This window comes from Pristiophorus japonicus, chromosome 8 (genome assembly GCF_044704955.1).
Source record: "Pristiophorus japonicus isolate sPriJap1 chromosome 8, sPriJap1.hap1, whole genome shotgun sequence".
Classification (NCBI taxonomy): Eukaryota; Metazoa; Chordata; class Chondrichthyes; family Pristiophoridae; genus Pristiophorus; species Pristiophorus japonicus.
The window spans coordinates 141,612,018-141,639,392 of NC_091984.1; the positions used below are offsets into that span (position 1 = coordinate 141,612,018).

The 27,375-nt window shown below is 48.5% G+C and overlaps 1 protein-coding gene across 1 annotated transcript in view; it reads right to left on the minus strand.

Moving 5' to 3' along the window:
• kiaa1614 (KIAA1614 ortholog) overlaps positions 1 to 27,375 on the minus strand; it is a 71,718-nt gene that overhangs the window by 13,128 nt on the left and 31,215 nt on the right. The window contains exons 6-7 of the mRNA XM_070888269.1: positions 14,492 to 14,720; positions 835 to 956 (exon numbers count right to left, since the gene is read on the minus strand). Coding sequence (XP_070744370.1) covers positions 835 to 956; positions 14,492 to 14,720 — 351 coding nt within the window. The remainder of the gene's footprint in view (positions 1 to 834; positions 957 to 14,491; positions 14,721 to 27,375) is intronic.

Below are 27,375 nucleotides of genomic sequence, written 5' to 3' on the forward strand. Positions count from 1 at the left end.
TAAGGAGTGTCTTATAGGAGGAGAGAGTGTAGAGAGGCAGAGAGGTTTAGGGAGGGAGTTCCAGAGCTTAGGCACCTGGCAGCTGAAGGCACAGCCACCAATGGTGAAGCAATTAAAATCGGGGATGCTCAAGAGACCAGAATTGGAGAAGTGCAGACATCTCAGAGGGTTGTAAGGCTGGAGGAGATAGGGAGGGGTGAGGCCATGGAGAGATTTGGTAACAAGTGTGAAACATTACAGGGAGGATGTGATTGCACTAGAGAGGGTACAGAGGAGATTTACGAGGAGGTTACAAGAAACGGAGAATTTTAGCCATGAGGAAAGATTGGATAGATTGGGATTTGTTTTCCTTGGAACAGAGGAGGCGGAGGGGAGATTTAATTGAGGTGCATAACATTATGGGGCCTACACAGAGTGGATAGGAAGGACCTATTTCCCTTAGCAGAGGGGTCAACAACCAGGGGACATAGATTTAAAGTAACTGGTGGAAGGTTTAGAGGGGAGATGAAGAAACAATTCTTCACCCAGAGGGTGGTGGGGGTCTGGAACTCACTGCCTGAAAGAGTGGTAGAGGCAGAAACACTCACCACATTTAAAAAGTACTTGGATGTGCCCTTAAAGTGCCGTAACCCACAGGGCTACGGACCTAGTGCTGGAAGGTGGGATTAGGCTGGATAGCTCTTTTTCGACCGGCATGGACATGATGGGCCGAGTGGCCTCCTTCCATGCCGGAATTTTTATATAATTCTATGATTCTATGTAAGGTCGGCCACCCGACCCCTCCGCCGACGCCCTCCCCCCGCCCCACAACTACTGAACACATTGACTACCTACCTGCCTCCCAAGCCAGCCTCTGTCGTCTCTGCTACCAGGTACGAGCTGCAACGGCTCTTCTTCTTCTGAGAGTGAAGAGATTGGATGGACGAGGCTTTCCTCAACTGGGCCAATGGTGACACCTAGCAGGAGATAACGGAACTGCACTTAGTGTCAACATTGGAAATGCGTGGTACTAAGAGGGAGAAACTGGCCTGCTTTGTGCCCCATTAGTGCCCCTGGTGGTGGCAGTAATGGGGCGTTAAGGGGTTACCGACTGGGCACGACGGAATCATCAACATTCACAAACTTCCCTGGCGGTTTTGCGCTGGCGCTAACACTTACCGCCTCACTCTCTTGCGCCCCATAGATCGTGACGTCATCTAGTGCGCAGCGCTCCATTACCGCCCCAGATGTGATATTCGCTCCCGCCCCCTGCCGCATCGCTTGCCGTCAACAACGATAGCTGTAGGAGGCGTTATCATCTCGGGTGGCCGCTTGGGAAACGATAATTAAAGGCAGTGGTGGTCAGGTAAGGCAAACTTTTAAAAAATCTTCGCAGTGTGGCGATTTTTGCTTTTTTTGGGGCCTGCGATTGCTCAGCTCTGCACTCTCCCACAATGCTTGGGGCTGCTATGCATGTAGCACAGGTGCTGTGGCCCAACACAGACAGCAGGAAAACTCAGTCATCCCAGCATTGGCCCTTCCATTTAAGGGAGGGAAGGAGCCTGTGCAGACGGCAGCGCTATACGGAACATTGCTCAGAGCACTGCCGCTACCGCCCCTCTCGCTCCCTTTAATGCTCTAAGGGAAGTGATTTAGCGTCCCCATTTCTCTCTTGGTGTGCTAAAGTGGAAGTTCCCATCAGCGGCAAATCTTATTTTGGGTTACATACAAACAGATAAAGAACTCATGAATGCGAATTATCCACCCGACAGCGAAATAACCTCCATTCTTCGGAGTGGCCAAAAGACAGAGAAATTCCGTGCTCTTCAGGATAAACACTGGCAGGTTCTTCCCCGGATCCCTAACACAATCAAGCAAGACTCCAGGAGGTCTGAGCTACCCAGCACACATCACAAGCTGTACGTAAACTAACATCTCGCCTCCCACCTCCTGCCATAAGCCCCCATTTCCTTTGCAATCCCTGACTGTACAGGAGCTTGTGTTAATATTGAACCAATATTGAATGTTCCCTCTAATCGTCCTCTAACTTGAACTTCTTCCAATTCAAACATCCCCCGCAACTTTGGGCTTTCCTCATAGCTCCGGTGCCCTATTCAACTCGAACCACAGAGACGTAGAGCCATACAGCACAAAAGGAGGCCATTTGACCCATCGTGCCTCTTTGAAAGAGTTAATCAATTAGTCCCACTCCCCTGCTCGTTCCCCATAGCCCTGATTTTTTTTCCCTTCTCAAGTACTTATTCAATTCCTTTTTGAAAGTTATTGAATCTGCTTCCATTACCCCTTCAGGCAGGGCATTCCAGATCATAACCACTCGCTGCGTGAAGAAATTCTCCTCATCTCCCCCTCTGGTTCTTTTGTCAATTATCTTGAAGCTGTGTCCTCTGGTTACCGACCCTCTGCCAGTGGAGTTTCTCCCAATCTACTCTATCAAAACTCCTCATAATTTTTCAAAACATCTATTAAATCTCCCTGAAGGAGATGCTTCGTTGTTGGAGCTGGTATCTTTCAAATGAGACCTAGAATTACTTAGATTGTACAGCACAGAAACAGGTCATTCAGCCCAAGAGGTCGGTGTTGTTTTCTGTGCTTCACATGAGTCTCCTGTGCTTCACATGAGTCTCCTGCCACTCTAACGATAGCCACCTAACCAGCCCCCGGTAGCCCTCTATTCCCATCTCCCTCAGGTTTGCATCAAGCCTCCCTGTAAAAGCAACAATGCTCTCTGCTACAACCTGTCCATGTGAGCAATGTTCCCTTTAAGCTGTGCGACTGTGCAGCTACACAGTGCTCTGCAGGTTCCATCAGCCAGCCTGGAAATAGAAAAAACGCGCATGGACTTTTGAATGGCCCATGCAGCCTATTAAAGAAGCCACGCGGGCCAAACAAAATTAGAGGGGATGTTGGTAGTGAGTCCCACATTCTCAGCACTCTCTGTGTACAAGAAAGACTTGCATTTATATAGTGCCTTTCACGACGTCTCAAAGCGCTTTACAGCCAATGAAGTGTAGGGAGTGTAGTTACTGTTGTAATGTGGGAAACGGGGCCCCCAATTTGCGCACAGCAAGTTCCCACAACAGCACTGTGATAATGACCAGATAATCTATTCTTTTGTTATGTTGATTGAGGGATAAATATTGGCTAGGACACTAGGGATAACTCCCCTGCTCATCTTCGAAATAGTGTCATGGGATCTTTTACATCCACCTGAGAGAGCAGACGGGGCCTCAGTTTAACATCTCATCCGAATTACAGCACCTCAGACAATGCAGCATTCCCTCAGCACTGCACTGGAGTGTCAGCCTAGATTTATGAGCTCAAATCCCTGGAGTGGGACTATGAACCCACAACCTTCCGACTAAGAGTGCTGCCCACTGAGCCACAGTTGTAATAAATTCTTCATTTGATCTGTTAGTCTTTATATTTATGCTCACTTGTTTTGGACATCCCCACAAGTCAAAACAGTTACTCCACATCCACCCTATCAAACCATTTCATAATTTTAAAGCCTCTATCAGGTCACCCCCTCAGCCTTGTCTTTTGTGGAAAGAAGTGCCTCAGCTTGCTCAGTCTTTCCTGAGAGTTGCATCCTCTCAGTTCTGGTATCATCCTTGTAAATCTTTTCTGCACCTTCTCCAGTGCCTCTATATCCTTTTTATAATACAGAGACCAGAACTGTGCACAGTACCAGAGTGTGGTCCAACCAAGGTTCTGTTTAATTTAACATAACTTCGCTGCTTTAAGCTGTGACCCCTGCCATCTCAGGTGCACATAAACAGGGCCTGATATGTAGAAGAGCAGGGAATTCTCTGTGTGTCCTGACCAACATTCTTCCCTCAACCAACACCACCAAATAAAAAAATACAGATTAATTGGTAATTTATCTCACTTGCGATTTACATGGGATTACATAGGATATACAGCACAGAAACAGACCATGTCGACATTTATGTTCCACTCAAGTCTCCTACACCCTCTCCAGTGCCTCTATATCCTTTTTATAATATGGCAACCAGAACTGTATGCTGTACTCCGAGTGTGGTCTAACCAAGGTTCGATGCAGGTTTAGCATAACTTCCCTACTTGTCAATTTTATACCTCCAGAAATAAATCCTAGTGCTTGGTTTGCTGTTTTTAATGGCCTTGCCAACCTGTGTCGCAACTTTTAGTGATATATTTGTACTCTGAGATCCCTTTGTCCCTCTACCCCATCTAGACTCACACCTTCCAAGTGATCTCCCTATTCTTCCTACCAAAATGTAATCCCTCATATTTATCTATTGAATTTCATTTGCCAATTATATACCAATTCTGCAAGTTTATTATTGTCCTCCTGTAATTTGTTGCAGTTCGCCTCAGTATTAACTGTTCCCCGCCACCCCGCCCCTCCAATTTGTGGGATCTTGCTGTGCGCAATTGGCGGCCAGGTTTGCCTGCATAACAACAGTGACTTCACTTCAAAAGTTAGCCATGAAGTGTCCTGAGGGAATGATGAGGCGCTATATATGTGCAAGTTCTTTCTTCCACAAAGTCAAGATGTTCCCCCTGCCCCTCCTCATCCTGTGGCACAATGCCCAGAACTATACAGGATACCCACCGTGAGGGTAGGCGAGAGCTTGGTGCTCGATCCCTCAAGCTCTGCATTTGACAACAATAGTCTGCCTTTATATTTAACATCCGTAACGTCCCACAGCGCTTCACAGAGGTGTAGGGGGATAAACTGGGAGCCCAGACCAAGGAGATTCTAGGAGGGGCAATCAAAAGCTGGGACATAGCTGGGTTTTCAGAAGAGTCTGAAAGGAGGATAGGGAAGTGGAGAGATAGAGGGGTTTAGGGAAGGAATTCCAGAACGTGGGATCTAGGCAACTGAAGGGCTGCCAATGGTGGGGCGAGGGGTGGGGAGATGCACAAGAGGTCAGACTTTGAGGAGGTTGTAGGACTGCAGGAGGTTACGGAGGTAAGGACAGAAAAGGCCATTTAAACACAGGATGAGAATTTTGAAATCGAGGAGTTGCTGGACCGGGAGCCAATGTAGGTCAGCAAGCACAGGGGTGATGGGTGAGCGGGACTTGGTGCGAGTTAGGACACAGGCAGCTGAGTTTTGGCTGAGCTCCAGTTTATGTAGGATGGAAGATCTAAGGCCGGCCAGGAGATGGTGGAATAGTCTGGTCTAGAGGTAACAAAGGCACAGGTGAGGGTTTCAGCAGCGGATGAGCTGAGGCGGGGCGATGTTGCAGAGGTGGAAGTAGGCAGGGTTGGACTGGAGATGATTTCATGCCAATCCAGTAGTTAAGTGTTTACTACTCATCCCTAGTTGCCCTGAGAGCATCAAGAGCCAACCCATCTTGGAGCGGATGCAGGACATTCTGAAAAGGGAGGGAGAACAGCCAGTTGTCGTGGTGTACATAGGTACCAATGATATAGGTAAAAAAAGGGATGAGGTCCTACGAGACGAATTTAAGGAGCTAGGAGCTAAATTAAAAAGTAGGACCTCAAAAGTAGTAATCTCGGGATTGCTACCAGTGCCACGTGCTAGTCAGAGTAGGAATCGCAGGATAGCGCAGAAGAATACGTGGCTTGAGCAGTGGTGCAGCAGGGAGAGATTCACATTCCTAGGGCATTGGAGCCGGTTCTGGGGGAGGTGGGACCAGTACAAACCGGACGGTCTGCACCTGGGCAGGACCGGAATCAATGTCCTGGGGGAGTGTTTGCTAGTGCTGTTGGGGAGGAGTTCAACATATATGGCAGGGAACTAATGCAGGGAGACAGAGGGAAACAAAATGGAGACAGAAGCAAAAGACAGAAAGGAGATGAGTAAAAGTGGAGGGCAGAGAAACCCAAGGCAAAAAACAAAAAGGGCCAATGAACAGCAAAATTCTAAAGGCTCAAAGTGTAATAAAAAGGCAAGCCTGAAAGCTCGGTGCCTCAATGCGAGGAGTATTCGGAACCCAGGAGAGGGCTCTGAGCTAGTTAGAGTGGGTGAGAGCGCAGATGAACAGGACCCCAAGGAAGAATGCAAAAGGCAGGAGACAACAGAGCAGAGTAGCACTGGGGTAAGTGTAAACCACAAGGTGATAGGAAGGGACAATATGTATGAATATAAAGGGGCTGCAGGAGGGGTCAAAACTAAAAATCATGGTTTAAAAACTAGTATTAAAACACTCTACCTAAACGCACGCAGCATTCGAAATAAAGTAAATGAGTTGACGGCACAAATCATTACAAATGGGTATGATTTGGTGGCCATTACAGAAACGTGGTTGCAGGGTGGCCAAGACTGGGAATTAAACATACAGGGGTATCTGGCAATTCGGAAGGATAGACAAGAAGGGAAAGGAGGTGGTAGCTCTGTTAATAAAGGATGATATCAGGGCAGTTGTGAGAGACGATATTGGCTCTAATGAACAAAATGTTGAATCATTGTGGGTGGAGATTAGAGATAGTAAGGGGAAAAAGTCACTGGTGAGCGTAGTTTATAGGCCCCCAAGTAATAACTTCACGGTGGGGCGGACAATAATCAAGGGAATAATAGAGGCATTTGAAAAAGGAACGGCAGTAATCATGGGGGATTTTAACCTACATATCGATTGGTCAAATCAAATCGCACGGTGTAGCCTTGAGGAGGAATTCATAGAATGCATACGGGATTGTTTCTTAGAACAGTATGTTACAGAACCTACAAGGGGGCAAGCTATCTTAGATTTGGTCCTGTGTAATGAGACAGGAATAATAAAACGATCTCCTAGTAAAAGATCCTCTCGGAATGAGTGATCACAGTATGGTTGAATTTGTAATACAGATTGAGGGTGAGAAAGTAATGTCTCAAACGAGCGTACTATGCTTAAACAAAGGGGAATACAGTGGGATGAGGGCAGAGTTAGCTAAAGTAGACTGGGAACACAGACTAAACGGTGGCACAATTGAGGAACAGTGGAGGACTTTTAAGGAGCTCTTTCATAATGCTCAACAAAAATATATTCCAGTGAAAAAGAAGGGCGGCAAGAGAAGGGATAACCAGCCGTGGATAACCAAGGAAATAAAGGAGAGTATCAAATTAAAAACCAATGCGTACAAGGTGACCAAGGTTCGTGGGAAACTAGAAGATTGGGAAAATTTTAAACAACAGCAAAGAATGACTAAGAAAGCAATAAAGAAAGGAAAGATAGATTACAAAAGTAAACTTGCGCAAAACATAAAAACAGATAGTAAAAGCTTTTACCGATATATAAAACGGAAGAGAGTGACTAAAGTAAATGTTGGTCCCTTAGAAGATGAGAAGGGGGATTTAATAATGGAAAATGTGGAAATGGCTGAGACCTTAAACAATTATTTTGCTTCGGTCTTCACAGTAGAAGACACAAAAATCATGCCAAAAATTGCTGGTCACAGGAATGTGGGAAGGGAGGACCTTGAGACAATCACTATCACTAGGGAGGTAGTGCTGGACAGGCTAATGGGACTGAAGGTAGACAAGTCCCCTGGTCCTGATGAAATGCATCCCAGGGTATTAAAAGAGATGGCGAAAGTTATAGCAGATGCATTCGTTATAATCTACCAAAATTCTCTGGACTCTGGGGAGGTACCAGTGGATTGGAAAGCAGCTAATGTAACACCTCTGTTTAAAAAAGGGGGCAGACAAAAGGCAGGTAACTATAGGCCGGTTAGTTTAACATCTGTAGTGGGGAAAATGCTTGAAGCTATCATTAAGGAAGAAATAGCGGGACATCTAGATAGGAATAGTGCAATCAAGCAGACGCAACATGGATTCATGAAGGGGAAATCATGTTTAACTAATTTACTGGAATTCTTTGAGGATATAATGAGCATGGTGGATAGAGGTGTATTTAGATGTGGTGTATTTAGATTTCCAAAAGGCATTCGATAAGGTGCCACACAAAAGGTTACTGCAGAAGATAAAGGTACGCGGAGTCAGAGGAAATGCATTAGCATGGATCGAGAATTGGCTGGCTAACAGAAAGCAGAGAGTCGGGATAAATGGGTCCTTTTCGGGTTGGAAATCGGTGGTTAGTGGTGTGCCACAGGGATCGGTGCTGGGACCACAACTGTTTACAATATACATCGATGACCTGGAAGAGGGGACAGAGTGTAGTGTAACAAAATTTGCAGATGACACAAAGATTAGTGGGAAAGCGGGTTGTGTAGAGGACACAGAGAGGCTACAAAGAGATTTAGATAGGTTAAGCGAATGCGCTAAGGTTTGGCAGATGGAATAGAATGTCGGAAAATGTGAGGTCATCCACCTTGGGAAAAAAAAAAACAGTAAAAGGGAATATTATTTGAATGGGGAGAAATTACAACATGCTGCGGTGCAGAGGGACCTGGGGGTCCTTGTGCATGAAACTCTTTTTGGAGTTTATCTGCAAAAACAAAAAACATTAAACCGTGCCACCCTACCTGGGTGACACACCAGACATTTACAAGGCCCTTTTTTTTCCTTTTTTTTTGTTTTTTTTTGTGTTTTTCTTTTTTTTTTTGGTTTTTTTTTTGGGCACTAAAATCACAATTTTTCCCCAGTGCCCCCTATAAAAGGGGAGGGGGACACTAAAAGCACCGGCAATTAAAACAAATTAAACTTTAAAACGTAAAATCAAATTAAAATTTGGTTGCCGGGCGTGATGATGCACTCCAGTCCCTCCGGTGCCCACCTCTCGCGGAAGGCCGCGAGCGTACCGGTGGACACCGCGTGCTCCATCTCCAAGGACACCCTGGACCGGATGTAAGAGCGGAAGAGAGGCAGGCAGTCAGGTTGAACGACCCCCTCGACCGCCCGCTGCCTGGACCGGCTGATGGCACCCTTGGCCGTGCCCAGGAACAGTCCTACGAGGAGGCCTTCGGACCTACCCGCTCCCCTCCGCACAGGGTGCCCAAAGATCAGGAGAGTGGGATTGAAGTGCAGCCAGAATTTCAGGAGCAGCCCCTTCAAATAATAAAACAGGGGCTGCAACCTTGTGCATTCCATAAAAACATGGAACACGGACTCTTCCAGACCGCAGAAATTGCAGGCGGCCTGGGAGTCCGTGAACCGGCTTAAAAATTTGTTGCACGGCACTGTTCCGTGCACCACCCTCTTGTGCATGAATCCCAAATAGTTAGTTTGCAGGTGCAGCAGGTAATCAGGAAGGCGAATGGAATGTTGGCCTTCATTGCGAGAGGGATGGAGTACAAAAGCAGGGAGGTCCTGCTGCAACTGTACAGGGTATTGGTGAGGCCGCACCTGCAGTACTGTGTGCAGTTTTGGTCACCTTACTTAAGGAAGGATATACTAGCCTTGGACCGGGTACAGAGACGATTCACTAGGCTGATTCCGGAGATGAGGGGGTTACCTTATGATGATAGATTGAGTAGACTGGGTCTTTACTCGTTGGAGTTCAGAAGGATGAGGGGTGATCTTATAGAAACATTTAAAATAATGATAGACAAGATAGAGGCAGAGAGGTTGTTTCCACTGGCTGGGGAGACTAGAACTAGGGGGCACAGCCTCAAAATACGGGGGAGCCAATTTAAAACTGAGTTGAGAAGGAATTTCTTCTCCCAGAGGGTTGTGAATCTGTGGAATTCTCTGCCCAAGGAAGCAGTTGAGGCTAGCTCATTGAATGTATTCAAATCACAGATAGATAGATTTTTAACGAATAAGGGAATAAGGGTTATGGGGACCAGGCGGGTAAGTGGAGTTGAGTCCACGGCCAGATCAGCCATGATCTTTTTGAATGGCGGAGCAGGCTCAAGGGACTAGATGGCCTACTCCTGTTCCTAATTCTTATGTTCTTATCATCATCATAGGCAGTCCCTCGGAATCGAGGAAGACATGCTTCCAGTCCTGAAGTGAGTTCTTTGGTGGCTGAACAGTCCAATACGAGAACCACAGACTGTCACAGACTCTGGGGCAGACATTCGTCGGGGGAAGGGGTGGGTGGGACTGGTTTGCCGCACGCTCTTTCCACTGCCCATCTTTGGCTTGTTTGCCATGAAGGAGCTCCACATAGAGCACTTGCTTTGGGAGTCTCGTGTCTGGCATGCGAACTGTGTGGCTTGCCCAGCGGAGCTGATCGAATGTGGTCAGTACTTCAATGCTGGGGATGTTAACCTGGACAAGGACACTGATGTTGGTGCACCTGTCCTCCCAGGGGATTTATAGGATCTTGTGGAGAAATCGTTGGTGATATATCTCCAGTGACTTTAGGTGTCTTCTGCACATCATGATGTGGAACTGGAGTCACGTGAGGGCCCAGATTGGGTAGGGCTGGCAGGTTCCCTTCCCTGAAGGACCATTTGGGTTTTTACACCAATCTAGCAGCCCACAATTGTCAGATTATTGAAGTGAATTTCCCATGAATTTGAACCCATGACCTCAGGTTACCAGGCGCGTGTGATAACGACACTATCAGAGCCTTCCTGCAGTGGGCTGCATTGCAACACGAGTGTGCCTGTTCTTAGGGTGCCCACCAGGTGGAGCTCACATGCTATTTTTCACCCTCGTTTATTACTCTGAATGTTACAACATGTATTTTTATAGCGCCTTTAACTTAGTAAAACATCCCAAAGCGCTATCAGACAAAAATTTGACACAGAGTCAGACAAGAAGAAATTAGGGCAGGTGGTCAAAAGTTTGGTCAAGGAAGTAGGTTTTAAGGAGAGTTTTGAAGGAGGAAAGAGAGGTAAAGAGGCGGAGAGGTTTAGGGAGGGAGTTCCAGAGCTTGGGGCCCAGGCAACAGAAGGCACGGCCACCAATGGTGGAGTGATTAAAATCAAGGATGCTTAAGAGCACAGAATTAGAGGAGTGCAGATATCGCAGGGGATTGTGGGGCTGGAGGAGATTACAGGAGATAGGGAGGGGCGAGGCCATGAAGAGATTTCAAAATAAGGATGAGAATTTTGAAATCAAGGCGTTGCTTATCTGGAAACCAATGTAGGTCAGCGAGCACAGGGGTGATGTGTAAGCGGGACTTGGTGTGAGTTAGGGCACGGACAGCAAAGTTTTGGATCACCTCTAGTTTACATAGGGTAGAATGTGGGAGGCCAGCTAGGAGTGCATTGGAGTAGTCAAGTCTAGAGGTAACAAAGGCATGGATTAGGGTTTCAGCAGTGGATGAGCTGAGGCAGGGGTGGAGACGGGCAATGTTACGGAGATGGAAATAGGCAGTCTTAGTTATGCTGCGGATATGTGGTCGAAAGCTCATTTCAGGGTCAAATATGGCACCAAGGTTGCAAACAATCTGGTTCGGCCTCAGACAGGAGTTGGGGAGAGGGATGGAGTCAGTGGCTAGGGAACGGAGTTTGTGGTGGGGACAGAAAACAATGGCTTCAGCCTTTGCAATATTTAATTGGAGAAAATTTCTGTTTATCTGGTACTGGGTGTCGAACAAGCAGTTTGACAATTTAAGACCATGCAGGGATCGAGAGAAGTGGTAGTGAGGTAGAGTGAGTGTCATCAGCGTACATGTGGAAACTGACTCTGTGTTTTCGGATGATATCGCCAAGGGGCAACATGTAGATGAGAAATAGGAGGGGCCAAGGATAGATCCTTAGGGGACACCAGAGGTAATGATGTGGGGTGGGAAGAGAAGCCATTGCAGGTGATTCTCTGACTACGATTAGATAAATAAGAATGGAATCAGGCGAGTGCAGTCCCACCCAGCTGGACGATGGTGGGGAGGTGTTGGAGGAGGATGGAGTGGTCAACCGTGTTAAAGGCTGCAGACAAGTCAAAAAGGACAAGGAGGGATAGTTTACCTTTGTCACAGTCACATAGGATGCAATTTGTGGCTTTGATGAGAGCCATTTCAGTGCTGTGCAAGAGTGGAAACCAGATTGAAAGAATTCCGGGAAAGATGGTCACGGATTTGGGGGCGACAATACGTTCAAGAACTTTGGAGAGGAAAGGAAGATTGGAGATGGGGCGGCAGCTTGCGAGCACAGTAGGGTCAAGGGTTGGTTTTTTGAGGAGAGAAGTGATGAAGGAGAGGACAGTAACTGAGGAGAGAGAACCGTTAACAATGTCAGCTAACTTGGAAGTCCGAAAAGGAAGTAAAGTGGTCCGCAGTTTGGTGGGAATAGGGTCAAGGGAGCAGGAAGTTGATTCCATGGACAAGATGAGCGTGGAAGGTCAAGAGGGGAGATTAGAGAGAAACTGGAGAAAGGTGCAAGTTCAGGGCTAGGGCAGGGGGGGACCTCAGGAAGTTTGGCCGGTGGGCTAGGGGAAGGATGGGGAGTGACCGAGGCAGCTGATCGGATGGTCTCAATCTTAGAGACCAAAGAGTCTATGAGTTCCTCGCACTTGTTGTTGGTGGTGGAGATGGGGGGAGGGGTTTAAGAAGACGGTTAGCAGTAGAGAATAGTAGCTGGGGGTTATCTTTGCATTCCAGAATGATCCTGGGATAGTGAGCAGTTTTGGCAGGACCTGATAATGCTTTATATAGTCTAGCCGGATCTGGCGGTGATTGGCAGGGTGACCATGACCAGTATAGAATGTACAGCACAGAAACAGGCCATTTGGCCCAACTGGTCCATGCCGGTGTTTATGCTTCACATGAGCCTCCTCCCACCTCTCATCTCACCCTAACAGCATATCTTTCTCCCTCATGTACTTATCTAGTTTTCTCTTAAATGCATCTATTCTATTCATCTCAACCACTCCATGTGGAAGCGAGTTCCACATTAACATAAGAACATAAGAATTAGGAGCAGGAGTAGGCCATTCGGCCCTTGTCTGCCATTTAATATCATGGCTGATCTATCTCAACTCCACTTTCCTGCACTGCCCCCATATATCTTGATTCCTTTAATATACAAAGATTAATTGATCTCTGTCTTGAATATACTCAAAGACTGAGCCTCCACAGCCCTCTGGGGTAGAGAATTCCAGAGATTCACCACCCTTTGAGTGAAGAGGTTTCTCCTCATCTCAGTCCTAAATGGCTGACCCCTTATTCTGAGACTGTGGCCCTTGGTTCTAGACTCCCCAGCCAGAGGAAACATGCTCCATGTTCAATGAGATGAGATCACCTCTCATTCTTCTAAACTTCAGAGAATATAGGCCTAGTCTACTCAATCTCTCCTCATAGGACAATCCCCCCATCCCAGGAATCAGTCTGGCGAACCTTCGTTGCACTCCCTCAGTGGCAAGTATATCCTTCCTTAGGTAGGAACCCATAACTATACACAATACTCCAGGTGCGGTCTCATCAGGGCCCTATATAATTGCAGTAAGACATCTTTACTCTTATACTCAAATCCTCTTGTAATAAAGGCCAACATACCATTTGCACATTTTCCAACCCACACTTTTCCTGTATTCCTCATTGGATTTATTACTGATTATCTAGGGTAGATAGATGGAGTTAAGATACAAATCATTTATTATCTAAGTGATAGTGGAACAGTCTCAAGGGGCTGAATGACCTCCTGTTCCTAATGTTCCTATCTTATATTTATGGCCCCTAGTTCTGGTCTCTCCAACAATTGAAAACATCCTCTCTACGTCTCCCCTATCTAACCCCTTCATAACCTTAAAGAGCTCGATCAGGTCACCCCTCAGCCTTCTCTTTTCTCGAGAAAAGAGCCCCAGACTGTTCAATCTTTCCTAAAAAGTTGAACCCCCTCAGTTCTGGTATTACCCGTGTGAATCTTTTTGGCATCTTCTCCAGTGTCTCTATATCCTTTCCATAATATGGAGACCTGGGGGCCGAAATTGTCCTCCGACCCGTTTGGGGCGGTTCATTCGAATTAAATGGCGAATTACCCCCAGTACAGACGGGGCGGCGAATAGGGGGAAATTGGGCATTTTTGACTGCAAAAATGAATGGGGCGATGTTGGGGGTGGCAGAGGGGCGGAAGAGTCGGGAGCGGTGCGGAAGGTGGGCGGTGTCATCAGCACCGCTGACGCGACAACATCCCTCCCTTTCAGTTAAAGGGGAGGGACGCTGCGAGGCCTACTTGGCACCCACTGGTCCACCAGGGAGGGGCTTCCGCCGGGTCAGCGGCCCAGCATCCAAGAGGGGGCTGCCAGGCTGCCTGTTGGTGGCCCGGCCCAACCAGCGGCTGCCATTGTCGAGTCGACTCTGCAGTCGGCCAACAAACAAAGCAAAATGGTGGCCGCGGCAGTGCGCCCTTCCCTTTAAGGGAGTATGCGCCGCCCAGCCACTGGCAATGACCGGCGGCGGCTGCGCTCCTACGGGGCAATTTCCCTCGAGGCGTGGAAAAGGGCTCGCCACCGGGCGTTAAGGGTCGGCGCCTGTCCAACAACGGACCAGAACATTTGTTTCCACCGTCCCCGGCCAGGGGACAATTCCGGACGTGTCGCACCCTCTGCTGCCCCTGGACGGACAGGCCTTCTCTGCCCCATTAAAGGGGCAATTTCAGCTGAACTCTTCACAGTACTCCAAGTGTGGAGTAACCAAGGTTCGATATAAGTTTAACATAGCTTTTCATTCCATCTCTCTCGGAGTGAACCCCAGTGGTTGAGGCTACGCACCAGCCGTAGTGATTGTAACGAAGGAGCCTTCCTCAGGGGCCCCTGGGTCTCCTCATACTGCCGTTCCCCAGGCGTGTCCTCTGTGGATCGGCGGTTAATCTGCTCCAAACTGGACGATCGAAGCCGGCTCAGCTTACTGACCGTGCTGTGTCCAATCGTAGCGAAGAAGGCCTTCAGGGAAGATCTGGACTTGAGATGGCGGCCTGTCATCTGCTGAGCTGCAGAGCTGCTGTCAGAGGGGTTGGACAAGAAGGTAGAATGTCATTAACACTGCGCTCACACATAGCTCGTCACTACTTCATATCACAGACTAGGAGGGCCCATTCCGCAGTCCTGTGCTCCGAGCGGGAGGGTGTGTTACATGGGAATGTGGGTCAGGGGGGCGGGGGGGGGTTACACGGGGAGTGTGGGTCGTGGGGTGGTTACATGGGGAGTGTGGGTTACACAGGGAGTGTTGGTCGGAGGGTTGTGGGGAGGGGGGGGGGGTTACATGCGGAGTGTAGGTCGGGGGGGAAGGGGTTACACTGGGAGCATGGGTAACACAGGGAGTGTTGGTCGTGGGGGGGGGGGCTTACACAGGGAGTGTGGGTCACATGGGGAGTGTAGGTCTGGGGGGGGGAAGGGGTTACACGGGGAGTGTGGGTCACACAGGGAGTGTTGGTCGTGGGGGGGGGGGGGGCGGTTACATGGGGAGTGTGGGTCGGGGTGGGGGAGGTGGGGGGAGGAGTTACACGGGGAGTGTGGGTCGGAGTGTCACATATTTACAGCATTTGATGATTTATATTTTCATTTACCTCTTTAACAATAATAAACCGAATTAAGTTGGCCTGTGTTGTGGCCGATTTTATGATTGCCCAAACGCTGGACAGTCACATCGGAACACCACAGGTCCATAGTCCACGAGTTTCAATCCATTCAGCTCTGTTGCACAGAAATATACAGGCATTGCCCTCACGGTTTCCCTATATGAACCAGAACAACGTGTGTTCAGGTCCCACTCCAGAAACTTGAGCACATAGGAGGGGCAGTATGAGGGGGCGCCGCACTGTCGGAGGGGCAGTACTGAGGGGCGCCGCACTATCGGAGGGCAGTACTGAGGGGACGCCGCACTGTCGGAGGGCAGTACTGAGGGGGCGCCGCACTGTCGGAGGGCAGTACTGAGGGGGCGCCGCACTGTCGGAGGGCAGTACTGAGGGGCGCCTCACTGTCGGAGGGCAGTGCTGAGGGAGCGCCGCACTGTCGGAGGGGCAGTACTGAGGGGGCGCCACACTGTCGGAGGAGCAGTACTGAGGGGCGCCGCACTGTCGGAGGGGCAGTACTGAGGGGGCGCCGCACTGTCGGAGGAGCAGTACTGAGGGGCGCTGCACTGTCGGAGGGGCAGTACTGAGGGGCGCCGCACTGTCGGAGGGGCAGTACTGAGGGGCGCCGCACTGTCGGAGGGGCAGTACTGAGGGGGCGCCGCACTGTCGGAGGGCAGTACTGAGGGAGCGCCACACTGTCGGAGGGCAGTACTGAGGGGGCGCCGCACTGTCGGAGGGGCAGTACTGAGGGGCGCCGCACTGTCGGAGGCGCAGTACTGAGGGGGCGCCGCACTGTCGGAGGGCAGTACTGAGGGAGCGCCACACTGTCGGAGGGCAGTACTGAGGGGGCGCCGCACTGTCGGAGGGCAGTACTGAGGGGGCGCCGCACTGTCGGAGGGCAGTACTGAGGGGGCGCCGCACTGTCGGAGGGCAGTACTGAGGGGGCGCCGCACTGTCGGAGGGCAGTACTGAGGGGGCGCCGCACTGTCGGAGGGGCAGTACTGAGGGGGCGCTGCACTGTCGGAGGGCAGTACTGAGGGGGCGCCGCACTGTCGGAGGGGCAGTACTGAGGGAGCGCTGCACTGTCGGAGGAGCAGTACTGAGGGGGCGCCGCACTGTCGGAGGGGCAGTACTGAGGGAGCGCTGCACTGTCGGAGGAGTAGTACTGAGGGGGCGCCGCACTGTCGGAGGGGCAGTACTGAGGGGCGCCGCACTGTCGGAGGGGCAGTACTGAGGGGGCGCCGCACTGTCGGAGGGGCAGTACTGAGGGAGCGCTGCACTGTCGGAGGTGTTGTCCTTCGGATGAGACGTTAAACCGAGGTCCCATCTGTGCTCTCAGGAGAGTGTAAAAAATCTCGAGATACTATTTCGAAGAAGAGCAGGCAGTTTGTTCATCCCTCAAACAACATCACTAAAATGTACTATCAGGTCATTTTCTCATTGCTGTTTGTGGGAGCTTGCTGTGCGTGATGGCAGCCACGTTTCCTACATTACAACAGTGACTACACTTCAAACGTAATTAATTGGTTGCGAAGCAATTTGAGAAGTCTTGAGATCTTGAAAGACATGATATAAATACAAGTTTTTCATTTTACTGTACGATGGTGTAGCGATTGTGTTACTAATAATCCAGAGAATGTGAGTTCAAATCTCACCCTGGCCATTTGAAAAACTGAATTCTGTTAAAAAAAAATCTGAAAATAAAAAGCTGGTGTTCGTAATGTGACTGTGAAGCAGTTGGATTGTCATAACAACTTAACTGGTTCAATAATGTCCTTTAGAGGAAGGAAACCTGCCATCCTTACCCGGTCTGGGTCTATATGTGACTTCAGTGTTAGCTGTGGCTCAGTAGGTAGCACACTTGCCTCAGACTCAGAGTCAGAATGTTGTAGGTTCAAGTCCCACTCCAGAGACATGGGCACCAAAATCCAGAACAACACTCTCAGTGCAGTACTGAGGGAGGGCCGCACTGTAGGAGATGCCATCTTTCGGATGAGATGTCAAACCAAGGTCTGCCCTCTTAGGTGGATGTAAATCATCACATGGCAATATTTTGAAGAAGAACACGGGAGTTTTCCCCCAGTGTCCCGGCCATTATGTATCCCTCAATCAACATCACTAAAAAACAGATTATCTGGTCATTATCACATTGCTGTTTGTGGGAGCTTGCTGTGCACAAAGTGGCTGCTGTGTTTCCTGCATTACAACAGTGACTGTACTTGAAATAGTATTTCACTGGCTGCAAAGCGCTTTGGGACGTCCGGTAGTCGTGAAAGGTGCTCTAGAAATACAAGTCTTTGTTTCTTTCAGTCCCACCGCAACGTGGTTGACTCTTAACTGCCCTCTGAAGCGGCCTAGCAAGGTACTCAGTTGTATCAAACTGCAACTGGCGGTTTCTCGAAGAAGTCCCACCACCTTCTCAGGGGCATACAGAGATGGACAATAAATGCTGGGCTCTTCAACCCAGAAAATGAAATCTTTAAAACAAATCTGATATAGAGTGGCGATATAGAGTGTTCCCGAGATCGAAGTTGCTGTGATATTACCATCAGAACATCAGAACATGCTCACATCAAACTGCGCTCTGCTAGTGTAATGGAGGCATTAACCCATTTAAATAACAATAAGTGGTTTAGCCCTTCCACTATAACAGAAGACAGAGGAATCTGATACAAGCGTTCACACACAACCTCAGGCAGCATCATTTCCAAGTGGTTCACTCCCCCCATGACGGAGTTGGTCACTTTCTACGCTGATGGTGGAAGGGACTATACTTTATCAGCTCAAGCGGAGGGATGCGAATGTGGCGGGGTCAAGGAATATTCCCATTGTGCAGGTCTCATGCAGGAGAGTGCTACCACTGAGCCCAGGTTCACACATCAGTGCAATGTAAATACACTGCCACAAGAGGGCCGATCTAAGCCTTTTTATTTCCAGTTATTTTTAAAGCTGAATTCAAATTCTCAAACTGCCATGGTGGGATGTGACCAACTGTTTATCTGGGTTATTAGTCCAGCAACTTAACCACTGCTCTACCACACCCGTTAATTAACAGAGAGAGTGAGGGGAACAACAGGTTTTGTATCTCAGAGGTGAGGATATTCGGTGATAACTGCACAGTGTTCAATTCCATTCGCAACTCCTCAGATGATGAAGCAGTCCATGCCCACATGCAGCAAGACCTGGACAATATCCAGGCTTGGGCTGATAAGTTGCAAGTAACATTCATGCCAGACAAGTGTCAGGCAATGACTATCATCATCATCATCATAGGCAGTTCCTCAGGATCGAGGAATGAGAATGTAGATAGAAGGTTTGCAAATGTGTTAGTAAGGGATCATGGGAAAATGGCCAAGAGAAATTGTCCAGCTGCGATATTTGCCCTGTCGACACAAACAAAGGATTACTCAGAGTTGTGGTCAAACACGAGTTACGCGAAAAAGCAAAAGTCAGACATGAGTCAGACGAGGGGCTGCTATATCCAGCCATGAAATAGGGAAATCGAAACAATAAACACATCCTTGGAGCCCGCCCTATGTCAAAGAGTTGTTAGCCTGCAATTGGGTATGCTATGGGGTTAATCGACCAATGATTGTATAAACTAAGTGTCACTCAAATGTGAACTGCTGTAACAATGTATAAGTGTTGAGCTTTTGTACTGTTACGTAGCTTGTCAGGACAGAGGTGGACAAACTCGACTCGAGTGCGTTCCCCTTTATCTTAACAGGTCCCGGCTGGGAGAATCTACAGAATAAAGGTCTTATGTTGCTAAGACTAAAAGTGTTCGTGTGTCAGTGAATTCGCTGAAACAGATTGAAGGGAAAAGAATCCAGTATCTACATTTGGTGTCAGAAGTGGGATCTCAACGGACGACTGCCGAAAACTTGCGAATTAAGAGCTAGACTAGCCTTGGACGAGACGAGAGGAAAATGGCCACTGGAGTAAGTATAATTTCAATACTGCTCCAGTTTCAAAAGTCTGAGGAAAGTTTAGCCACTCGCTGGTTCTCAGGTGGTGTCTGAACGAGATCCAGGTCAATCTGGCGAACACTTTCTAAACTTAGGAAATTGTCGTGCGGCGTCACGAACAGGCTGTGTGGGTTCGAGGCCCAAGTAAATTTAAATCGGGAACCTAGAAAGATTAAGTAAGAATTGTCGTGCGGCGTCACGAACAGGCTGTGTGGGTTCGAGGCCCAAGTAAATAGAGAATCGCGCGAACCGCGTAGGGAAACGCGGAGATTAGGGAATTACGTAAAATTAAGCTGCAGGACTACGTAAATTTTAAATTGTACTTACGCCAGGTGCGGTGTCGATCTTGTATATCACTTGCTCCACCTCGGCTCTGGGTAAGCTAAACTGAGATCACCACGGGGCAGCGTGGGGGACGATTCGGATTAATTAGGACCCCGATCCAACGTGCGGCGACACAAGGATGGGTAATTTAGATAAAACTACGAATTCCCTGAAAGGTCATGGATCCAAAAATCTTGTGAACGTCTGTTTTAAATGCTTGTATGATTTTTACTGTGGATGAGAAAGCTTGTGTTGGGGAAGCCGGGGAGTTGTGGTTTGCTTTAGCTCCACCCACTTTTTCAAACAGTGAAAGTTTTTTTAACCCTTCGTAGTGTTGTCCTGTATGTGGGAAGTTTAAGAGTGTGAACCTTATTGAATTACGTATAGTCGGATGATAAGTTACGGAGCCAGGAAATGCACAAAGGATAGGTTTGTTGAGTAAAAACAAAATTTAATAGCCAAATGGAGACAGTACTGTCAAAAGCTGAAAGATGAGTCCCTTCTGTCAAGCTGGCAGGAGAACGCCACTAAACTAGGGCTGTCCTTGACAGAAGGAGGACATGTTAAAACTGTAGACGTCCTAAAGAGAGAGTGCGCGCACGAGAAACGTACTAAGAGTTCCCCTGGGACCTCTGAGAAGGGTACCGATAGACCACGTGGTCGAATGGTTGGTTTTGCGTTGACCGAGGCTGATGATGAATGGTCACTGACTCGGCGCCCAACCCCAACAGCGCCTCCCGCAGCCCCGGGCCCCTCACCACAGTCCCCTTCCCGCCGACCTCCACCCGACACTCCGGCGGTAGGAGGTGATGATAACCGTAGCCCCACACTAATGAACCGACAAACCCAGACGGACTCTTCCTCTTCAGGTAGTGACTCAAGTCCTCAGTTCACTGACCCTGCGGCCGGTAGGACCAGATCTAAGACTAAAGGACGTAACCTGATCGTTCAGACCCCTAGTCCAGAGAGGCGATGCGGGCGCTCTCATCAGCCCCGCTCTCAGTCTGAACCTCGGGGCCATTGGCGACGATTCACTCGTCATAGCTGAAGCTCCAGCATTAGTTCTACAGGCTCGGAGTGCTCTTCAGATAGAGAAACGGCCTCAGGAAATACTTCTGTCCAGAAAACTAGGGTAGGAACTAGGCAGTTCCCAGTTCGACCCATGCCAAATCCCAATCCAGAGCAGGTTGCGGATCACCCCACCATAGAAGTATATATGCCATGGAAACCGAATGAGATTATGGCTATCCTGGCTACCATACCAGATCGAAAGAGAGAACCTGTCAAATTTATCGATCGCCTCCAACTCACCATTGGAGTTTATAATGCGGAATCAAGAAACTTGTGGTTCTTAGTGCAGCAGACCCTGAGCCCGACTGAACACGTCCGGTTCTTAGAAAATTTGAGGCGAGCCACCCATGGTGCATTAGTGACTGCTGACCTTAATAATGCCCAGGATCACCTAAACGCTATCTTTAATGCTCTCAGCAAGAACCTTCAGAAGCCCATCAGTATGGCAGCAGTATTAGAGACTAAACCCAAACGAGAAGAAACTGCCGACGAATTCATGGAAAGATTTATTGAAATATACGGAGGTCAATCAGGAGATAATGCCTTCAGGGCAGGGGACAATTCACCTCAATTCTGCGCTATCCTACTTCAGTGCCTGCCCTATTCGATTGCTCACGCTATCCGGACAAATAATATGAATTGGACAGATAACAGTAGAGCCCAAATGGAAAGAGCGGTAAAATATTATTGGCAGGAGAAGAAAGGAGGGGAAGGAGGAGGCGCACCCCTGACCCGGGTCAAAACCGAATATGTGACTAGAAAGGAAGAACCCCCACAGAGAGGACCCTGGTCCGACCCGAGGGGATACCAGATGGAACCACAGTACTGTGTAAAGGGATGGGTGGATAACCAAGGATACGGATATACCCAACACCCAAATGGCCCAGGGCCCTGCTAATTACGGACCGCCCTACTGTCCCCGGCCTGGTATGGGAAGAGGTCGAGGCTGGGAAAGACGAGATGGATGCTTTAATTGTGGGCAAGAAGGACATTGGAGTAGAGAGTGTCCTTCCCGTCGGCACGAAAGAGGAAGAGGAGGGGGGCAAGGGGGGAAAGGATGGGGATCTTACACTAACTTCTCCCAGAACAACCCCTTTGGCCAACCGTCCCCCAATTACGTAACTTGATTGTACAGAGAACCTCCCTGGATGACGAACCGATTTGCCGGTTTCCAGTCCCTAGCACGGTTAAACAAATGCGACAGTGGTTGGGGATGATCAATTACTGCAGATCCTGGATCCCTAATGTTGCCCTGATGACTAAGCACCTCACCCCGTATACAAATAAGGAAGGCAGCTTTGAAATAAAAACTGCAGACGTCCAAGTCTTTAAGGAACTAAAGACAGCCCTGCTGCAAGCTCCGGCTTTGGGCCGGCCCCTCGATGACCGGCCCTTTCAACTGTATTGTACAATCTTGAAAGACTGTGCCACTGCTGTGTTAACTCAGAAACACGGGGATAAGCATAGGCCTGTTGCCTACTACTCTTCCAAAATAGACCCCGTTGTCTTGGGGCACCCTGTATGTACCCAAATATTAACCACTATCTACAATAGCCTTCAATCCGCTGCCAACATTACCCTCCAGCAGGATATTGTTGTGTACACCTTCACTCCGTAGCTGCCCTCCTGGGCCAACTGCAGACTCAACACCTTACCATGGTCAGGCAAAGCAGATATGAGATCTACCTACTGAATAATCCTAAGCTGACCTTTCGGCACTGTACGGCCATTAATCCGGCCTGTTTTCTTACTGAGCCACCCCAAGATGAGGAAGAACCCAGTCATGATTGTTTGTCTTTAATTCAGGAGGCCTCGTCGGTCAGGGAAGATTTAGTTGACGTACCAATGGAAGACCCAGACTGTATTATGTATGTTGACGGAAGTTCTTCTATTAATCCAGAAGGTGCACGAATCTTAGGATACGCCATAGTAAACCAGGAGAATCAGGTCTTGGAATCTGCCGCCTTTGAAACTGCCTATTCTGCCCAACAAGCTGAACTATTCGCCCTCACCCGAGCCTGTATCTTGGCCAAAGACCTCAAAGTCAATATCTATACCGACTCTAGGTATGCCTTTAGGGTAGCCCATGATTTCGGACAGTTATGGAAAAACAGGGGATTCCTAACCTCACAGGGGAATGAGATATCTCATAGGCAACTAGTATTAGATTTGTTGCAAGCCCTCATGCTCCCTAAACGTATTGCTATTGTCAAGTGCACTGCCCACACTACCGGAAACTCTCCGGTCGATATAGGAAACCGCCGTGCTGACAGAGAGGCTAAACAGGCCTCTCGCAGACAAAATATGGTGGTGCCTAGAATGATGAGTCAAACTAAAAATCCTGCCAAGGATAAGTTTGCCTCGGAAAAACCAATGCCAACCATCCAAGATGTTATTAAAGCACAGGAGGACGCTCCTGAAAAAGATAAACTGTTGTGGAAAGATTATGGATGTACTTATGACAATGTTTCTAAACTCTGGACCACTCACGCGGAACAGACTTGCATGTCTGACGAGTTGGCTCTATGGGTTATTGAATGTATGCATTTTGCTACTCATTGTGGAGCAAGGACAAGTGACACGCTTTTGGCCACTTGGTGGCACCCTAGACTCCAGATGCTAGCCCAGAACATCAGTAGTCGCTGCCTTGTTTGCCAACAGCATAATCCAGGGAAGGGAGTCCCCTGTGATTGGGGTAAGACGCCCCTACCAGAAGACCCCTTTGAGACCTTACAGTTGGACTACATTGAGTTGCAAAAAGTTCAGTGTTACAAATATGTGTTAGTAATAATAGATGTGTTTAGCAGATGGATTGAAGCCTACCCTACCCTGGATAATAAGGCTCAAACTGTTGTTAAGGTGTTAATGAGGGAAATTGTTCCTAGATATGGTATCCCAGCTCGACTGATGACCACCTATGTTCTTTCTCTGACTCAGGCTCTGCGACTAGTTCACAACCAGGTTCGAGAGGCTCACCTCGACCTCCCAGTTTTACCCGAATCGTCCCTCGTGGCACCAGGGAAGTATGTCCTGATTAAGAAATGGATTCGAAAGGGACTAGAGCCACGATGGGAGGGGCCTTTTCAGGTGTTACTCACTAACCCCACTGCAGCTAAGGTTGAAGGGAGAAGTGCCTGGGTTCACCTGCACCACTGTAAACTGGCTACTACATAAGCCTATGTTATCAGCCGTCCTAACCCTTGTTTCTGTTCCAGACTTCCTCTCTACCATAGCTGAATAAACCACATCCTTGGGGCAGGAAGAAAAACGCCAAGAACACGGGAAAAGAAAGGAACAAACAGACTTAGCTGTTTTTGATTTGTCCTTATCTTATTGTTAACTAATGTATAGTATCGTCTAAAATTATTTAAACATGTGTAAGCTAGCAGGTATAATTGTGCTATCTTGTGCTATCCTAGCAGAACTAGAAGGGCTACATACCCGATTGCATGGCAATCGAACTGTGTGTTACCCACTAGCCCAATCAGTAGAGGCCCTGTTCGTGGCCACCCCTGGGTGGACTCCCAGCGATTTATATATGGCGGATACCTCGGACGCACCCTGTGAGGGACAAACGGGTGAATATAGAAGGGGTATACCGGGAAGATGTGTGGAATTAATAGACTCCATGAATCCTGAGTGCAGGGGATCCCAGGGAAAGAACGGAGCGGTATGCTCGGACATTGCAAGCTACCCGCTTTGCTTCTCAGGACAAGGGTGGGGTTGTGTATATGCCCTGGTCCCCGGGAACGCCACCTGTGTGCAGACGCAGTGTGCCCATCAGCACTGTCGAGTGTGTAAGGGCCAGTTTACCTGTACCTGTAACGAGCATAGATGCCTGAATGTGACCGCAGGAAGGCAAGTTATCTGCGGTCAGTGTAACGGAACTCATGTCAGCTCAGAAGCATACCCTTTTGATGCTTACTAATTGTTAGGATCAGGCTCAAATTCAAGGGAACCTAGCAATTGGTGGTATAAGCAGTTCACGAGTGTTAGCAACACCGACGTAAAGTGTTATAGAGCTAAGGAAGGATTCGTGTTCCTCCTCAATGGCACCTTCAAGACAGCAACACCGACCCTCCCGGTCCTCTTTGCAGTAGGAACTATAGGACCACTCACTGTCCCATGCCCCAAAAGGGGGCATACCCGGAGAAGGATAGTAACACGGGCCATCAGCAAGGAATTCTGTGCCGATTGGGAGGATCCTATCACGCTAGGATCATCACTCGGCTATGGGTTCCTTGGGGCCCTGTCTGTAGGTGGATCAGCAGGGGTAATTAGTGCCAAAAATAGGAACTACCTTATTTGGGATTGACCATTTTGGGCAATAGCACATCTAAGGTACTGGATGCCATTAACCGAGAGCTGTCTGAACTAAGATTGTATACGCAGCAAACCCGCTATGCCGTAGATTATCAGCTGGCCCAACAAGGAGGAGTGTGCACCATTATAGGGGTCAAATGTACAACACATGTCAAGGATGAATCATACAATATCACCCAGGCCATTGATGGCATAAAAAAGCAGCTGGATGAGTTTAGGCAGGGCCCAAACAAAGGAGATGGTTGGTTAGATTGGTTACTCGGAGGATCATGGGGATCCTATTTACTCGAGAATCAAGAAGAGTATGAGAAACAAGAATGCGAACGGCTGAATGCGATACTCCTGGAATAATCACCAGGGTTATCATAGAATGATAAAAGGGGGGAATGAGAATGTAGATAGAAGGTTTGCGAATGTGTTAGTAAGGGATCATGGGAAAATGGCCAAGAGAAATTGTCCGGCTGCGATATTTGCCCTGTCGACACAAACAAAGGATTACTCAGAGTTGTGGTCAAACACGAGTTACGCGAAAAAGCAAAAGTCAGACATGAGTCAGACGAGGGGCTGCTATATCCAGCCATGAAATAGGGAAATCGAAACAATAAACACATCCTTGGAGCCCGCCCTATGTCAAAGAGTTGTTAGCCTGCAATTGGGTATGCTATGGGGGAAATCGACCAATGATTGTATAAACTAAGTGTCACTCAAATGTGTTCTGCTGTAACAATGTATAAGTGTTGAGCTTTTGTACTGTTACGTAGCTTGTCAGGACAGAGATGGACAAACTCGACTTGAGTGTGTTCCCCTTTATCTTAACAGGTCCCGGCCGGGAGAATCTGCAGAATAAAGGTCTTATGTTGCTAAGACTAAAAGTGTTCGTGTGTCAGTGAATTCGCTGAAACAGATTGAAGGGAAAAGAATCCAGTATCTACAGGAAGACTTGCTTCCACTCTAGCATGAGTTCTTCGGTGGCTGAACAGTCCAATAAGAGAACCACAGTTTCTGTCACAGGTGGGACAGATAGTCGTTGAGGGAAAGGGTGGGTGGGACTGGTTTGCCACACGCTCCTTCTGCTGCCTGCTCTTGATTTCTGCATGCTCTCGCCGACGATACTCAAGGAGTTCAGTGCCCTCCCGGATGCACTTCCTCCACTTAGAGCGGTCTTTGGCCAGGGACTCCCAGGTGTCAGTGGAGATGTCGCACTTTATCAGGGAGGATTTGAGGGTGTCCTTGTAACGTTTCCTCTGCCCACCTTTGGCTCATTTGTAGAGCTTTTGCTTTGGGAGTCTCGTATCTGGCATGCGAACTATGCGACCTGCCCAGCAGAGCTGATCAAGTGTGGTCAGTGCTTCAATGCTGGGGATGTTGGCCTGGATGAGGACGTTAATGTTTGTGCGTCTGTCCTCCCAGGGGATTTGCAGGATCTTGCGGAGACATGGCTGGTGGGAGAGAGTCTAACCACCTGCCATTGTCGTTCAACAGCACTACCATTGCCAAAACCTCCACCATCAACATCCTGGAAGTCACCATTGACCAGAAACTTTACCAGGCCAACCACATAAATACTGTGGCAACAAGAACAGGTCAGAGGCTGGGTATTCTGTGGTGAGTGACTCACCTCCTAACATTTCAATTCCTTTCTAACAGAATAAAAAGCACTTGCATTTATATAGCGCCTTTCATGACCACCAGACATCTCAAAGTGCTTTACAGCCAATGAAGTACTTTTGGAGTGTAGTCACTGTTGTAATGTGGGAAACACAGCAGCCATCCTACGCACACCAAGCTCCCACAAACAGCAATGTGATAATGAGCAGATAATCTGTTTTTTTGTTATGTTGATTAAGGGATAAATATTGGCCAGGACACTGGGGATAATGTCCTTGCTCTTCTTCGAAATAGTGCCTGGGATTTTTCACGTCCACTTGAGAGAGCAGATGGGGCCTCGGTTTAACAACTCATCCGAAAGATGGCACCTCCAACAGTGCAGTGCTCCCTCAGTGTTTGCCTAGATTTTTGTGCTGAAATGCCTGGAGTGGGACTTGAACCCACAACCTTCTGACTCAGAGGCGAATGTGCTACCCACTGAGTCACAGCTGACAACACTTTCTACCATGTACAAGGCACAAGTCAGGAGTGTGATGGAATACTCTCCACTTGCCTGGATGAGTACAACTCTAACAATGCTCAAGAAGCTCGACACCATCCAGGCCAAATCTGTCCTCTTGATTGGCATTCCATCCACCATCTTAAACATTCACTCCCTCCACTATTGGCACATCTTGGCTGCAGTGTGTACCATCTACAGGATGCACTGCAGCAACTTGCCAAGGCTTCTTCGACAGCACCTCCAAAACCCACGACTTCTACCACCTAGAAGGACAAGGGCAGCAGGTGC